Consider the following 16,110-nt stretch of genomic DNA (forward strand, 5'->3'; position numbering starts at 1 on the left):
GTATATATTTGTATTCAAAGTGTTTAATTGTTTGTTCATATTTTGTGTTTTGAGATTTACTACAACTTTGTGTGTATTGTTTTACTGTTTGTAATGGGATATTAGTTATTAGGTGGGGTTTGACCAATTACATTAATGGGATGTTATACAAACAGCATAATGGTACCACCTTTGTGTGTAGTATAATGTTATTGTCTACTGGTAAAGTGGCTTGCCACAGAGTAACTGTAGTGCATTGATTTTCACTTAATACAGAGATTGGTACTGTATGTGCTAGAATTAGATGTAGTTTAAAAAAAGATGTACATCACTACATATCTTATAGGGTCATATGACATTCAGGAAGGCATGGGTCAAGGACTACACAGAGACTGGGGAGGTCCCATACTTGACCACTTCATTACAATGTTAGCAACCTTGACACTCCCCATCAAGTAAGTGATCATAACTAACCGAATGTTTTGTCTGTTGCAACCACTTCATTCTGGGTGTTTAATGGCCTTATGATTTCAGGAATCTTAAATGATGCACACTTGTAAAAATAAGGACCATGGACAGTGACCTAGCATGCAATTGTAGTGTTTGGAGAGTACAATTACATAATAATGTGTGTGGCTTTTCCAGTAAAGTTTATTGAAAGACAAGTACAATATTTTTATAAAGAAGTTCTTCCCAGCCCAAGCTTCTTTATGAACCCAAGGGAATTAAGGTTAGACTGTTAGTTTTCACTCAACCCAAGTTTTGTACATACACACACATGTACACATGTTTTATACATGTACTTTTAGGGAGAGACAAATTTTTGTCAATGCTTGGGGTAGCTTCAACTGGAGCAAGTGAGTTAATCTATGTAGCAGTAGAATCTTCACATTTCTGTAGTTGTGTTGTTGGTTGTATTGTATACATGTGCAACATCTCTGCTAAATGTGTTAACATGTTTCTTTGCTTGTACGTAGTTTCAAGACAAAAGTCTACTCCATGGACATTTATTGAGGAAGATTTAGAAGAGGTATAAGATAATGGTACAGGCGTACGAATGTGTAGTTTTCTGCACACGCATGTGTGGTGTGTGTGTGTGCGCACGCGCTTGTTTGTGCATGCGTGCATGGCTTACAGTAGATCATGAAATATAGTGAAATCCATGAAATATAGTGAAATCTCAAAAATTAAGGAAAGCCTCCATAGTAAGGACAAAGATTTTGGATTCAACAGTTCTGGCTAAAAAAATACACTTTTACTATTGAAAGAGGAAATTTCGTGTTGCAGCAAAATAGCCAGAAACTCTCAGTCCTAAGGTGTCCACTATGGAAAGATATTCTACCTTATGTCATTTAATGTGTCGTTGTAGGAGGAGAATGAAGATCATCACTTATTATTGCTGAAGGAAAGTGATTTCACAGAATTTTTCGATCAGTTTCCACTCAATGACGTCTTCCAATACATACTACACATCACAGACAACGGTATGTGCCGTACTTCTGGAAAGAATATCATACTTGTAAACAAGAAATCTGCAATAATGTACTAGTAGCTAATTCATGTACTTGCAGTGTTAGTAGTTTTAAAGGTACAGGCATCTGTTAGCTGGCATCATCTTTGTCATTGAATAATTCTGAACAACCAAAACAATTTTCTTAAGTCAAATTGTTTGTAGCTGTTCTAGTTAGGTTTGCATCGATTATGCCGGCATAATTTTAGGGGATGAAAAGTATAAAGTGTACTTCTGACATAGTGGGGTAAATTTCCACCACAATAAGTATAATAACTTTTGTTGTAACAGTCACAAAGTCAATGTTTAGGACATCACGCTATGGCCGTTCTATTAGAGTGTTTGACTGTTCTATTAGAGAATCTTGATCTTTTTGAAATTTTAACCTCAGTCTTACTGCAGACCTGCAAAGACTTAAGCTATTTTCAGTATCCAGACATTTACTAGCTACTGACTCAAGACTAACTTTATTTATCATCAGAGCTTTCATCGTAGCTATTGTCTTACAATGACCATAAATATCATATCCATGTTTTATTCAAAATCAGACGCAACCAAATTCAATAACTGAAGCTCAATAAAACTGTCTTGCCATGCCTTGGTACTAGTTAACTCAAACTCACAATGAAAAGCATTCGTTACGTCGAGTGTGAACTGGTAGCAGGCTGTGGTACATTGTTTCCAGGAATAATTTCAGCAGAGAATGAGAACTATTTAAGTGTTTATCCCCAGGATACTTGGAATGATGCTGCAAGTGTAAGTTACATAATTGTGACCGGATTTGCGAAAAGGGGTCTTTCACACACATCCAATTTACGAACTTTGGTAATTCATAACTTCAGATTAGAAAAAGGTAGTGCTTTGAAATTTGGACAGTAGTGAGTAAAAACATAGGTTGATGAATGGAGAAAGTTTCAGATTTGTATCTTTCTTGAACACAAAGTTATGGTTTTCCAAGTTCATAGAATTGGATGTGTGTGGAAGACCCTTTCTTGCAAATCCGGTCACAATTATTATTCTGAGCAGTTTTTGTCCTTTTAATACCAAGTGCTACAACTCAGAAGATTGATCAGAATTGTTCAGAAACCATACATAATATTTTATTTGCATACAAAACTACTATCATATAATGCCTATAGCTTCTGAGGGACTATAGATATGCCTGCTCTAATATGCCAACTAAATCTAGAGTATTTGTTTTCTCTTTTCAAGCTATTGCTATTGTCTGTATGTGACCGTTGAAGTGACACTCCTCAATTCACATTTTGTCATATGAAGAATTTCTCTGCACAAAGAAAAAACACAAAATAAAAGCATAATGTATTTCAGAAAAGTATAATAGGCAGAAAATTGGGAAAATGCCAAAAAACAATAATAGGCAAATTTTGGAGCATAATAGACTCAAGCTTAGTTCTAGTTTGTACAAGTATACTCCCTAAACCTTTTGATAAGAAATCATTTATGAGGTGGTCTTCTGCTGCATAATTACACACGTATAAAGTGTTTAAGGTGGCGGCCACCCGATAACCCACGCACATAATAAAAATATTGGATTTTGTTTTTGCATGGGAAAGAAATTGTTGTTGGCTTCACTGTACCATTGTGAGATAGCTTTATAGTGAGTGAAGTTATCAAAGAAAATCTTGGTGCCAACTCTCATCCTATCCTGAGACAGAAGGGGATTTAATCAGAACCTTATTTTCTGAAATAACATGCCAACCCTGCTGGTTACAGTAGGCCTTTGAAACTTTTCCTAGGGCCTAGTATCATCATTTTTACCAGCTATATGGATTAAATATCAACGATCTGTCATTAGAACATGCAATCTGTCCACTTTGTGGAATCATATTTCTGATATGATACTCCAAAAGATTGATCCATAGGGCTGTGAAGATATTTTGTACCTGCCAATGCTGCCATCAGTCAAAGTTTTGATCGCCCAGTGTTGTTCTGGAGAGTTACAGTACTTGCTCTGATAGGGCCAATTATGTGCAATAAGGTTGAGAGTGTTAGGTGCCCGCTAATTGACTGAAGTCATACAAGTGCCATGGTGAATCTCGCTAGTGCAAGACACACATGGATTCGTGGCTTACTACAGTTACTTCTACTTGGTTATAAACATATCACAAAATCACTGCAGCAATCCTTTCAGAAGCTAGTTATGCTATCTTTCTTTTTGCCACCAATTTATTCATGGGAAGCCACAAACCCGACTTAAGGTTAACGTGGGCTACTGGGTAGCACTGTGTCGCCACCTTGATACATAAAGTACTGCAGTGCGTGTGTACAAATGGTACAACACAAGGAGGCGTGTCGAGAGACTAATACAGCACGAAGCAAAACTGAGCACTGTATTATTATCACATGTGTTGTTACTGTGTTTGTTCCTTTTTCAGACTATTATCAAGTGGAACTGACGTCAAGTTACTCCATGCTGAGGTTGATATCATTTAGTACGTGTGTGATAAGATTATTGGGGACGGCATTCTCTACTTTGAGGTTACAGCGGTACAAGGAGTTTAACAAGAGAATTGGTCGATGTATATGGTGTGTGACATGGTGCATGTGTACATGTATGACTACACTACATTACACACACACAACACACACTATACACACACACACACACACACACGCACACACACACACACGCACACACACACACGAACACACACATTACTGATCATCATTTCATACAGGTTGATAGTACAGTTTGTAGCAGACCACTGGTTAGCCTACAAGTCCTACCAAGTAGAACAGTTGGGACTACAAATGAACCAGTTCCCTTACTCAGTACTAGCCAATGAGCTGAGATACACTCTCAACAGACTACAACTTGAAGTGGACTATTTTATACTGAGAGCTACTAGATGGATTATGATGGGACACAAGTTAGTGTTTGTAGTATTCTGAAATGTGTACAGAGAATGCCTGCTTAATATGTGACTGAAAACTGTTGATCTACACACAATAGTGCTTTTGTAATAAAACACATTTTAAAACAATGAGTAAAAAACACAAGCTCCAGAAAAACTTATGCAAGTTTTTATCGCCTCACTGGTCGGTGAATTAATACTCCAATGGATAAATCCTGGGCATCATCGTGTTTGCTTGTTCATAGGGAGTTCACAAATCCTTGTTTCATCACCATACATGGGATGGTTTTTGAGTTACAGATGTTTGTTTACGTTGCAGTGACAGAAGAATTTTTCTTCAGTGAATTTGCTTTCCTTCTCAAACGCAGAAGCATACCTTGGGCAAAAGCTATACTCACATTGCAAACACAATGCGCCATGATTCAACTCCATACATATGTTGCTGTATCAGTAAGCTATGATGGTTTGTATAACATAGCGTAGGAAGGGGGGGGGGCAATAATTTGCTAGCTATTTCAATCATCTCTTAAGTACTCAACTGTCTTCTTACCACCAATGTTTCAGATTTCTCTATAATTTACCTTTCTTCAATTAGTAATCCGTAAAGAATTTATGAAACCATCAGCTTGCACAGTGACTCCTCAGTAGCATTTCAGATACACAATTATGACAAGCACCTCTAAAATTAATTTTCATATAAGTAATGTTGTATGGATGCTTTTGAGTAAGCATCAGTTGAGTTTCTGCAATGTGTGACATACAAACGTATACTTGTCATGGAATTTTAAAACATGCACTTCAAGTTCCAGCTGCCAATTTTGTGTTTGTATATGCCAGTGAGAGTTTACACCATGAAACTGAGAACTGATAAACTTCTATGATAGTGTAGCAAATGTACATGATATACTGTGGAATCTCAGTTACTCAGAATCATGTTTAGAGCTTTTTGCCAACGCAATTGTTCTGTTAGAATAGAAAAGAGTATATCAAGACACACAGTAGTGTGTTGTGCAGCCCAAGAAGCCAGCACGCCACACCGTGAGTATATTAACAGGAAGAAAGAAAATGCAATTTTCACACCTATGTAGCTCTGTGATCCCTAATCCGATTGGAACCAAATTTGGTAGAGAAGTGTCAGCCAGTTAGGGGAGTCTACATACCAAATTTGAAGAAAATTGCTCCAGCCATTTCCGAGATACGAGCGAACAAAATTTCGTTTTAATTTCTTCGTTTTCTTCATTTTCATTTCGCACACTTTGCAAAATCTGCCATACTATACGAATGCAAACTCGGATTGGGCTGAAATTTGGCACACATGAAGGGCTCATTAAGGCAGATCTCAGTACCAACTTTGGTAGGATTCCGATGAACATTCACGGAGATTATTTGCGTAAAATAATAGGTCATAATTGCCCACGTGAGCAAAATCGTTAAATGGAAAAGCAGCTTTTATGTCAGAAGTAAAAATTTAATGAAGTCTGTATTAAACTTCCGCACAGGTAAACTTTGTTCTGAGGTGGTTTCTTTTCGGCGGTCTAAAATACGGGTGTGGCGACTCTCCTCCGACTTCATGAATTACCTTCCCTTTGGGTTTTACAGGCACTTAACAACTGTACAGGCCTCGTAGACTACCAGGAATAGCCTATCCCTTCAAGTTGGAAGGGGGCGTATCCCCTACATACGCGAACGAAAATGAAGAGCGGCTTTGTCGAGAGAATTTGTGGAAAAAAACACAAGTCAAACTATAAAACAGTTTAGAAGATACTTCTGTGCGTAATGTGTTGATAAAACGGTTTGTTTAACAAGCGCTTCCTTAGCAGTGCATAGCAACGTAATTGAAGAATTACGAAAATTTCGTGAATTACAAAATACGAGAATTACAATAAATTAATTATGTATTATTGCGCAACCAAAAACCTATGTAATACATACGTCGAATACATATAGTTGGTTAATAACTTCATTTCAGATGAGTTAGCTAGCTGCATGGCGCCTGGTTTTTAGAAGTAGCACAACATCAACTTGTTCATCTTATTCAACCGATTATTCAACAGTTATTGTACAAGGAAAGTGTAGTAAGGACCCAAGATAACTCCAGTTTGTTCTTAAAAGCAGTGACACAAAAAAGTGTGTAGCCATCCACGCCTTCAAGAATCCACTTGGCAGTGCCAGAATTCTAACATTAATCATTTTACTTTAATGCCATCATGTTTTCACTCGGTTTAGTGGCCAAATTGGCAACCATTAACAGCAACATAATTGAACAATTGCTGAAATATCTGTGTTATCCTATGCAGTAATTAATTATGGGATAATATGCTGTTCGATACTTATTGCTATTCTTGAAATAAAGTATTGATGTATCTTTTATTGTCTATTCCATTTCCAGGTTAGGAGCATGGCAGTTTATGGCAGACATGCCGTACAGTGTATAGTGATGATGTGGCACATCTTTCTGATGCTCTATACTAACATCACTGACAGCTCACAAGACCAAGTGTGTGATATTAACTTTACCATACAGATACTAAAAGGTTTGTAGATAGAACAATTCAAACTGAATTTCTGTAGTGTAATTGTTTTATGTTAGCAAGGTACAGTGAAACCTCACTTAGTAGCCATGTCAGGTACTGTAGATATTAAACATTGCCAAGGTGTACTTCATGACATCATTAGTAAGACCACCTCATTGCTGAGTTCATATTATTTGGTTCCCTCAGAGTGTAGTGGCCCTGTTAAGGCAGCTTCACTGCAATAATCACATGGCCACTGCTAGAGCTTACCATGAGTGAACTGCAAAGGTTTTATCTCTTACTGTAATGATGTGTCATGGAGTTGACATTTCAGCTGGCATATTATTTTAACATCTAAATGCAGTGACTGCTCTATTAGAATATTTTCTAGGGGTTGGGCACTGGAACTGACTTGTACAGAAACTATATTAATTTTGTTCTTGCACAGTTATACAGTATAAACACCCTTCTATCCCAGACTCTTCTCTTCATTGTATTTTATGTTTTAGTGATAGTAGTACTCTTATATTACGTCTGTCTATCTAGTTTGCAGAGTGTTCGGTGCTGATAAATAGGCACGTGTCTGTCCCCTTGTATATTTGTTGATGTTGTCCACAGATCCTGCTGTATGAGAACAGTTTGTGGACCGCATGATGAGAAATCTCACTTCAGAGACCGTCTTTCTGTTAACCACGTTTGTCAACATGGCGTCAGCTTGTGCTGGTAATTCTGCTGAAGAAGTTGAGTTCATTAATAAAGTTGCCTCCGAGATTTTCAAGGTGTAGTATTTTTTCTTTTGTACTCATTTTTGAATATTTGTGTCTGCTTCTTAAAGAATTTCATTGTTGCTACATGCTACTCTTCAGTATGTAGAACCATTCACCCTATTAGAACTACACATGCAAATCAGATAACTACAGTCAGGGTTTTGGTAATACGTGATACACCTTTTGAATACTGCGATACTGTCTTTGCATACATTGTTTTTACTCCAACATTAATTTGTTGTTGTGCATCTGGTGACGTGTGCTATATATATATATATGTGTGATAAAAGAAGTTCTACATTTATTCACCAATTTAGACATTATTGGTTCTGAAATAGATTTTATTCCACATGGTTTTTACTCAAATATTGATATTTTTCCATCCTCTAGTAACAATTTGTGTTATTTTTATTCACTAGTTTGTGTACATCATCGTCTCTTCCCCTACAGTGTACACAATTGGTGGAGTTTGCTCGTGACGCCTACTCTGATACCGGCTCTATGTTACTGGACAGTATAGCCATCATTCACCCAACTGTCATCTCCACACTAGTACAGAAGACCAGGGATAATATTGGAGGAGCAGGGAAGGTGGGTGCTGTAATTCACTTTATTTTCATGCAAATATACTCTAATATATACTAGTAAACATTTAATCCCTAATCCAGTCATGGGTATAGACATATAATGGTATAATCTTAGAGAAGTAATGGATCCTAGAGAGAAGACGGGCTGGAAAGTAGATGTAAAATGGGTTGGTGTTAATTAGTCAGGTGACAGGTGCTTCATTATGGCTGGTTGTTTACAGGTGGCTTATAAATAACGCTAGCTAGCTAGTGTCAGGTTTCTCCAGCTCATCAGCCTATTGGAGTCATAACTTAGAGAGAGGGTGCTTGCAGAATAATGTAAGAAGGCTGGAAGTAAGTCTCTTATAAGGTAATGTACAATCGAGATACTCTAATAGAGCAGTCACTTAATTGTAGTAGGGCACACACATTTAATTACCCACAGTGTGCATTTGGTTACTGGTTAGTTATGTTATACTATTTACAACAAAGTGAGGTCGCTAAAGTAGTTAGTGTGTTATCTTGCAGACATTCTCTAATTGATATATACTCTAATAGAACAGTCACCTACCGTAAACTGTTGTAGCTGTCACATCTACAATTAGCTACCACCTCGGTAAAATCTATGTAGGTGTAATGTAATTGCATAGTACTGTTATATGACTGATGTTTATATAGTACCACTAAGAGTAGCTATATACTGTTTTATTATTGACTGTTTTATTATTGTCTTGGACGCAGTGTGCTAGCTACACATAGCTTGTCCCATTGGTTGAGTTGATTTGGAATTATAATTATTTTGATCGTGCCTTAACCACCTAATAACCTCACCAGGGGTTTGTCACGTTGGTGTATGTACTTGGTTGTATGTGATGTGGTCCTAGTAATTACATAACCAAGTACTAAGAATAATACGAAACACGGTTAAAATTATGTCATAAATAAATAAATAATTAATGTTTGAGAAAACTACGAGGCCTAGAGACATAAACTAACTGGGGATCGATTCGCCTGTGAACGAAGGCACAAAGGTATAATCGTTGCGCCTGATGACTTAACCATACGTGTAATTCTATATAACGCCCAGTACCACACCCTTACAGATGATTGCGCGAAGGAGAAGATTAGCGAATGTCTGTGAAGTGACTTCAGGAGAGCGAGAGGCCACTTTACACGTAAACAAGAAGATTACAAGTAAGTTTTTATGTTTGTAACATCTCAAGTCTCCATGCCAGCTGCCAGTCACATAAAATATTTAATTAATTAACAATACAAGAAAACATTAAAACATATGCCACGCTCTTTACAATATGAAATACAAGTAAACAATATTGTCTTGTGCAGCTGGCATGGCGAACTTCCTTTGTGTTGGTGTCAGGCAATTCAATACATGCTTAATCTTTTTTGCCTTCACCTGGCTTAGGCCACTCCAAATAAATTCTCTGTTTCCCGTCCACCGCCTGCATCTGGTTACTGCCAGCTCTACATATTCCATTATTCTGTATTCTTCCATTATTTTTTGGATATTCTTGCATACTAATAGGCTCAGTAAAAGCTATCTTGAAACAGTGTCAGCTCACGTGTCAGCAGTGCTATCAAGTCAGCACAAACTTTACGTTTGAGTCATTTTTTGCAACTTACAAAGGAAGAACATGCTTTTATGCAGCCTTATTGGCTGTGCCAGGCAAATAATGGCTTGAAAGGCTAGCCAATCTTATAATGAAATAATGGAAATGGACCGCCCGCCCGCATGCGAATATGCCAGTGTCCAGGACGGGAAACAGAGAATTTATTTGGAGTGGCCTTAGCTACTAGGTTCTGGCTGGCTTAGCTGTCTTCCTTTATCTGGTTCATCTGGCTTGCATACTCCTACAGCATTGTGTAGCTATCTCCTGCAAGTTGTGTATGCATAATTATAGTGTGTCACCCGTCACTGTGCCGTTGCTACACCACCGATGAACCTTATTTAGCTCTAGTTGATGTTGATACTTTACTGTATATTGGCTAATAATTTTTATCTGTTGATGTTGTATCTGTTGATGTTTCCTATAATGTATTGCTGCATACAATACTGCAACAATACATAGTTCTCTCCTGTACGTTTTGTATACGTAATTACATATACTGTGTACACATCACTGTGCCATTTCCACACCAATGATGTACTGGCACTTAGCTACTGGTGGCCTTTAGTTACGATGCCACTATTGTGTTGTATCTGTCACTACTGTGACATATTGAGTTGATTTGGGGATCGTGCCTTCACCACCTAATAGCCTCACCAGGGGGCTGTCACGTTGGTGTATGTACTTGGTTGTATGTGACGCGGTCCTAGTAATAATAATAAGTATAAGAAAAAAATAGGAATTTTAAATTAGAGTATGGACAGTGTACAGTGCTGCAATAAATGCTGAAACAAGCTGGATCGGAGTAGTACGTAATGTCCAAATACTGTAAAACAATAAGAAGTGAATATCCCTACTGTGCTACACTCAATGCACAGTAGGGATATTCACTTCTTAATTGTTTTACAGTATTTGGACATTACATACTACTCCGATCCAGCTTGTTTCAGTACTTTTTATTGCAACACTATACACTGTCCCTAATCTAATTTAAAATTCCTATTTTTTTCTTATACTTGTTTGTGATGTTTTTTTGCAAGCTCATGACCACAAAATAACCTGCTTTTCACAAAACCAGTCACAATACTTTAAGAGTTAATCACAGCACTATTATACTAGATTACGACTCATACAATAACAACTGATCAGTGGGCGTGGCTCTACATAAGCCTGCAGGCAATAATGGACATGGATTCATGCATACCTACAGAATGATGAATGGGCGTGGCTACCATATGTCTACAGACAAGTAATTTACATAAGTGGGTGTGGCTCACAAAGAAGCAGGGCTACGCTATGACATGTAGTAACACGTCCACATTTAGTTTAGCAAGTGGGATCAGACCCGAATAATCTGTAAAGCGGGATCTGGGTGACCCGACTTGGTTTAACATTGTTACTAAATAAACTATATTTATTGGCTTACACATTGCTATATAGTTCGCCGCGAGTTGCTCTCACTGATCAATATCAACAGCAAGTCACGTACGCGTGTATTCAAATAGTTTGATGCAATGTACACTGGTAGATGGAAGCCGTATTGTTGTCTATTAACACTCAGCGGTAGAACCTTGACTGATGGCCATGGTAAAGAAGGATAAAAGGTAAGACAATAGCACAAACATTGTATGTTTATCAATATACCAAAGGTTTTTTCTTAAGCAATCTAGAAACGTTTCTGCAAAAGAATTAGGGCTGTAGCTGTAGCCAGTTTTCCGCTACGTTTGACTGAAGGCGGCAGGCAGGCAGGCAGGCAGGCAGTAGAAAATTCCATTGACTAATTTTTTTTTAAAATTCTGTAGCAACTTGACAGAAACATTTCGGGTCAATCTGAAGACACTTTTGGGCTTGGTTTTACCTAACCAATACTGTCATGTCGTTGTGAGGAAAAATTGCAGCAGGTTTTTGGGTTATATTATATCACGGATCGCCCCCATAATTAATGTTGAGCATATAAATTGATAATTGTTAGCATAATAGGTAAAGATTTTTGAGCACCTCTCATAGGTAAAATAAAGGACATACGGCAGATCCCTACTTTAGCTGGGAGACCTAGTCTGGCACCCCCCCCACCCTTTTTGTGAAGGGGCTGGTGGCACTAGGATAATCAGTCTCATGTGATTTTTTGTTGGTTACTATTAAGTGCCAGTAAAAGAAGAAAATTGACAGACATAAATAATAACATTCCGCTACTACTTTGTGTTTACTGGCTTACTTGCCTAGATGACAGTCCGAGAAATGAGTCTTCCTACAAACCTTGTAATGGTTATCGTTCACCGCTGATGGCCATTACAGAACCTGGTAGTAGCTGTCTTTTTCTAAGTAATTATAATCAAATGCTGAGGGCTTTATACACTACAAATGGGGTTTTGAAAGACACCGTGGTCAGATCTACAATCTTATTTTGTCCTGTGGACTATCACGTGAGATAATTGTAGCTGTGACTTCCCTGTCAATGTAAAAGTCAGGGACGGTAGGGGATTTATTTTCCTGTGTTAGTGGGATTTTGTCTTCACCAATGCAAGAGTGCATGTTTAGTAACATTTCAGTAGCTACTTCATTTACATTACAGCCCATTTGAACTGACACACAACCCTAATCTACAAATTATGTACTGTGTAGAGGGAAACTTTGACAAGATTTGCTACAAATTCGCCAAAGTTTAGTCCACCAATTACTGGCTTAGCACCTCGGATTAGTATCTATATAGCTAAACATTGAGCTTGAATTCGCCAAAGTTTTATTTCACCAAATCAATTTAGCTTGCTATTCACCAAAGTTTCCCTCTAAGTGGTATGTGTGTGATCATCATGTATGCATGATCGTACAACTTCCTAAGTACTGGGAGAATTTGACTGGGGGTTCCATCCTCAATGTTGGCAGGATTCATTTTAGTGGGGCATTTGCCCTTGGAAACTGCTTGCCCCCTCTTTAAAGTTTAAGGATTTATGCTCTTGAAAGTACAAGTTCATTGTTTTTATAGCATAAGAAATCCAATGTCATGATAGCTATTTTTCAAATTTTGGTCAACCGTTTGGCTAGCACATTTAATCTTTTGATTAAAATTTCTCACAATACTGTAAAAAAGTGTGACGAAACCCCTCTGTTGAAAAAATTGGCGGAAAAAACTTAGGCGATTGAAATAATATTTGGCAAAGTTTTTACTGTACGGTATGTAAGGATAAAACGACAAGGTGTCAACTCATCAGTTAAGTAATGTAGTAAGCGTATAGGTAGCTAGCGTTGTTGTTGTAGCAGTACTTTGTAGCTACTGATCTAACGACCTGCTAGCAAAGACGTGCTTCTCTATCTCTTGCGATGCCGAGAGCGACTGTATTTGCTTTTTCAGTGAACTCCAGTAGCAGAGGTTATCAGTATTTGGCCAAATCCATCACGAGACGATGAACTAACTGACGTCCGAACTGGGAAGCCAGTTGGAAATGCTATCCCAAGGAGTGCTTACAACTGTGGGACGCATTCCTAGATCTCCTAAGTCAGCTCGATCTTTACTGCATGGTGGTAAGAGCTGACCTTCATCTCAAGTTCAATGTGCTCATGTGATCACCTAAAATAATTAGCAAAAAAAACTTCGGCAAATTGAATGCTATTCGCCAAAGTTTTTTACTATACGGTAGCCTTAGTTTTGAGGTGTAATACTGTTGATTTGGGACAGTGATAACTGGTCCTTTATAGAGTTCTTGTACAACTGTAGAACTTTTGTTTATAGGAGACTGACCAGCAAAATTGGCTCAGAGTTTAGGTATAGGGTATATCCCTGGTTTGAATCAACATTGTTTTTGTTTGTTTTAAATTCACTTTTGGGTGACTGTTTTATTAGAGTATCTTGACCCCTGGCATCTACTTCTTGTAACTCTAGATCTGTAATCATCAAACTGATCAAAATTTGTTTAACATATATATACTGGTGTTTATTCAAGGGCAGCATGATGCTCCATCTTTGAAGGCACAGTGTGGCCAGTACTCAAATGCGACAACTATTAAAGGGGCAGCGTTTAACCGAGGAAATACGGTATTCTGCAATAAGGTGGAAATAATGTGTGCACAGATCTTTGTATTCCTAAAACACAGCACAACCTCCTGCAGGCTACTAGCATATAGTTCTTGCCACCAGGAGTCATATCACCTGAGTGGTACACAGGAGTGTACACAGGGGGACTCCTGTATTCCACTGAGTAGGGTATATACATCAGGTGAAGGTTTGGAATTGCTTTTTTAAAAACTTTTTGTATGTTTATACATATTATTTGTTGCTTATATTTTAGGGCTATTACTGACCTATGAAGCAGTCAACAATTGTCAAGGACACAATCAGATGACTTAACTGTGTAAGTTGATGTGTAATATAATAACAAATTTTGTGTTTGGATTATAATGCTATGTAGAGAAAAGTCTTTGTAAAATGATTTATTCTCAGCAAAAGTTTTTTTTTTGTGTCCAATTTTTTCCTTCCATTTTTACCTTTTACCATAAAACATACTATCAACTCATTGTACCTATTAATGGTCATGGTAATTTCCTATAGCAGTATATCATAAGATCATCATTAAAATTAAAATGCATCATGACCTCAAATTATTGAGGCCAAAATTTTCAGTTGGTTAGATGTCTGTTGTGTTGATGTAGTTTCAATGGCAAAGGGGGACACTTTATTGTGTTCTGTACATGTGACACCACAAAGTTCATTGGATAGATGTTAACAGCACTTTTTATGGTGAACACTGTTAATGATATGGGGGGATTAATATGTGTGTGATTAGTTGTCCCATCCATTAACAATATTTACTGATAATTTCACTTCTCATCATATTATTTCAAGTCCTGTAAAATGTTGTCAGACAACTTAGTTGACTACATACATACATGAGTGGTCCTAGAATATTTACTAGCAGGTTTCCAACTCCAATATACTGCAGAATTATTGCCATGATCATCCCTTTCTGACGAGTGCTTAGGTTACACCAGCCTTGAATTTTTTGAAGAAAAAAAAAGCATACCATATGCTTTTTCATGATGTGCAGTATATACTGCTGTGAGAAGTATCATGTCAACAACTAGTGTCTAATAGTTCTTTACTGATAATATAGCCACAATATCAAGTAAAAATATTGATGAAATATCAAAACCGCTCAGCAAGGAAATTTTAACATTGGTGATTGTTCTATTAGAGTAGTTGACTGTTGTGTTAGAGTGTGTATCAATTGAATTTACAAAGTTATCATTAATGTTGCAGTTGCTTAGCCTCAAATTTTTTGATGATTTAGTTTATGCTGTATGATAGGAAGCTCATGTGGAAATGAACTATCCTCGACTGCAAAAATAAGAAAAGTATATATCCACAAAAAAATGTTGTTAGCAAGTGAAGCATTGCTAAGAGTGATAATTTGGTATTTGTTTAGGAAGCTCGCTGTTCGTTCAACTGTCCAATTGTGGAGCTGTACTAGTTGTTTTGGCATAGAAACAACAAAAATCGTGTTTATGTATCATTACATAATTGCACGTATCCAAGTTGTTGGTTGTGTCACCTCTTCAGACCACAAATATCCATATTTGGTAAGGTCGCCCATTTTTTGGGACCAAATACATATTTTGGTTGCATAGAGAACAGTCACTTTGTCATTAAGTCAGGGCAAATGGTCTGGTCCCATTAGAATGCACACTTATGTTTTCTTCACGACATGTAATGAGTAAGAGCAATGTGACCGGTTACTGGTTGAGTGAGAAAAAGGACATAAGTATTACTTGTGTTTCTTGCCAGTAAATGGGGCTCTCTGCTGCATTTATTGCTAATCAGAAGCTATACAATAGAGCCCCCCAGGAGTCTTTCCACTCAGAACAACAGTGGTATGCTCACCAGACTCTTTCCTGCCCACCACACACATGCACACAGAAAGGTGGCTATGCTGTATCAATGTATTACCATCATGCATTGCTACACCTCTCTTTTTATATTATGAACTCTTGGTATGATGAAACAGTTGAACTTCATTATTGAGGCATATCATATACCTGGGTGCAATGCTCAAGTGTTCAATTCAAACACACTTGTTGTTTGGGAATGATAAAATATTAGTAAGGCAGGGGTGGATCCAGGGGGGGTTCAAAGGGTTCCATGTAACCCCCCTTTGAAAGAGCAACTCGAGATACTCTAATAGAACAGTCACAGTAGTCTTTTGAGGAGCAGTGTAGCAAGCTATGTATCTAGTTATAAATAAGGAGATATAGTTGGTGAGGGCATCTATGGTGAGGGGCAGCT

At 37.6% G+C, this 16,110-nt stretch overlaps 1 protein-coding gene across 6 annotated transcripts in view; it reads left to right on the top strand.

Annotated features, from left to right (window-relative positions):
- LOC136238594 (ectopic P granules protein 5 homolog) overlaps positions 1–16,110 on the top strand; it is a 42,937-nt gene that overhangs the window by 25,361 nt on the left and 1,466 nt on the right. For 2 of the 6 annotated variants that reach the window (XM_066029148.1, XM_066029149.1), the window contains exons 2-5: positions 7,497–7,657; positions 8,096–8,236; positions 13,780–14,053; positions 14,120–14,182. In XM_066029148.1, coding sequence (XP_065885220.1) covers positions 7,529–7,657; positions 8,096–8,236; positions 13,780–14,053; positions 14,120–14,178 — 603 coding nt within the window. In that variant the 5' untranslated portion in view covers positions 7,497–7,528 and the 3' untranslated portion in view covers positions 14,179–14,182. Of the gene's footprint in view, positions 1–324; positions 435–788; positions 837–956; positions 1,010–1,348; positions 1,464–3,885; positions 4,037–4,188; positions 4,381–6,754; positions 6,900–7,496; positions 7,658–8,095; positions 8,237–13,779; positions 14,054–14,119; positions 14,183–16,110 lie in introns of those variants that run through there. The other 4 variants (XM_066029150.1, XM_066029151.1, XM_066029152.1 and 1 more) reach the window with 3 other exon arrangements.

This window comes from Dysidea avara, chromosome 11, assembly GCF_963678975.1.
Source record: "Dysidea avara chromosome 11, odDysAvar1.4, whole genome shotgun sequence".
NCBI classification, from domain to species: domain Eukaryota; kingdom Metazoa; phylum Porifera; class Demospongiae; order Dictyoceratida; family Dysideidae; genus Dysidea; species Dysidea avara.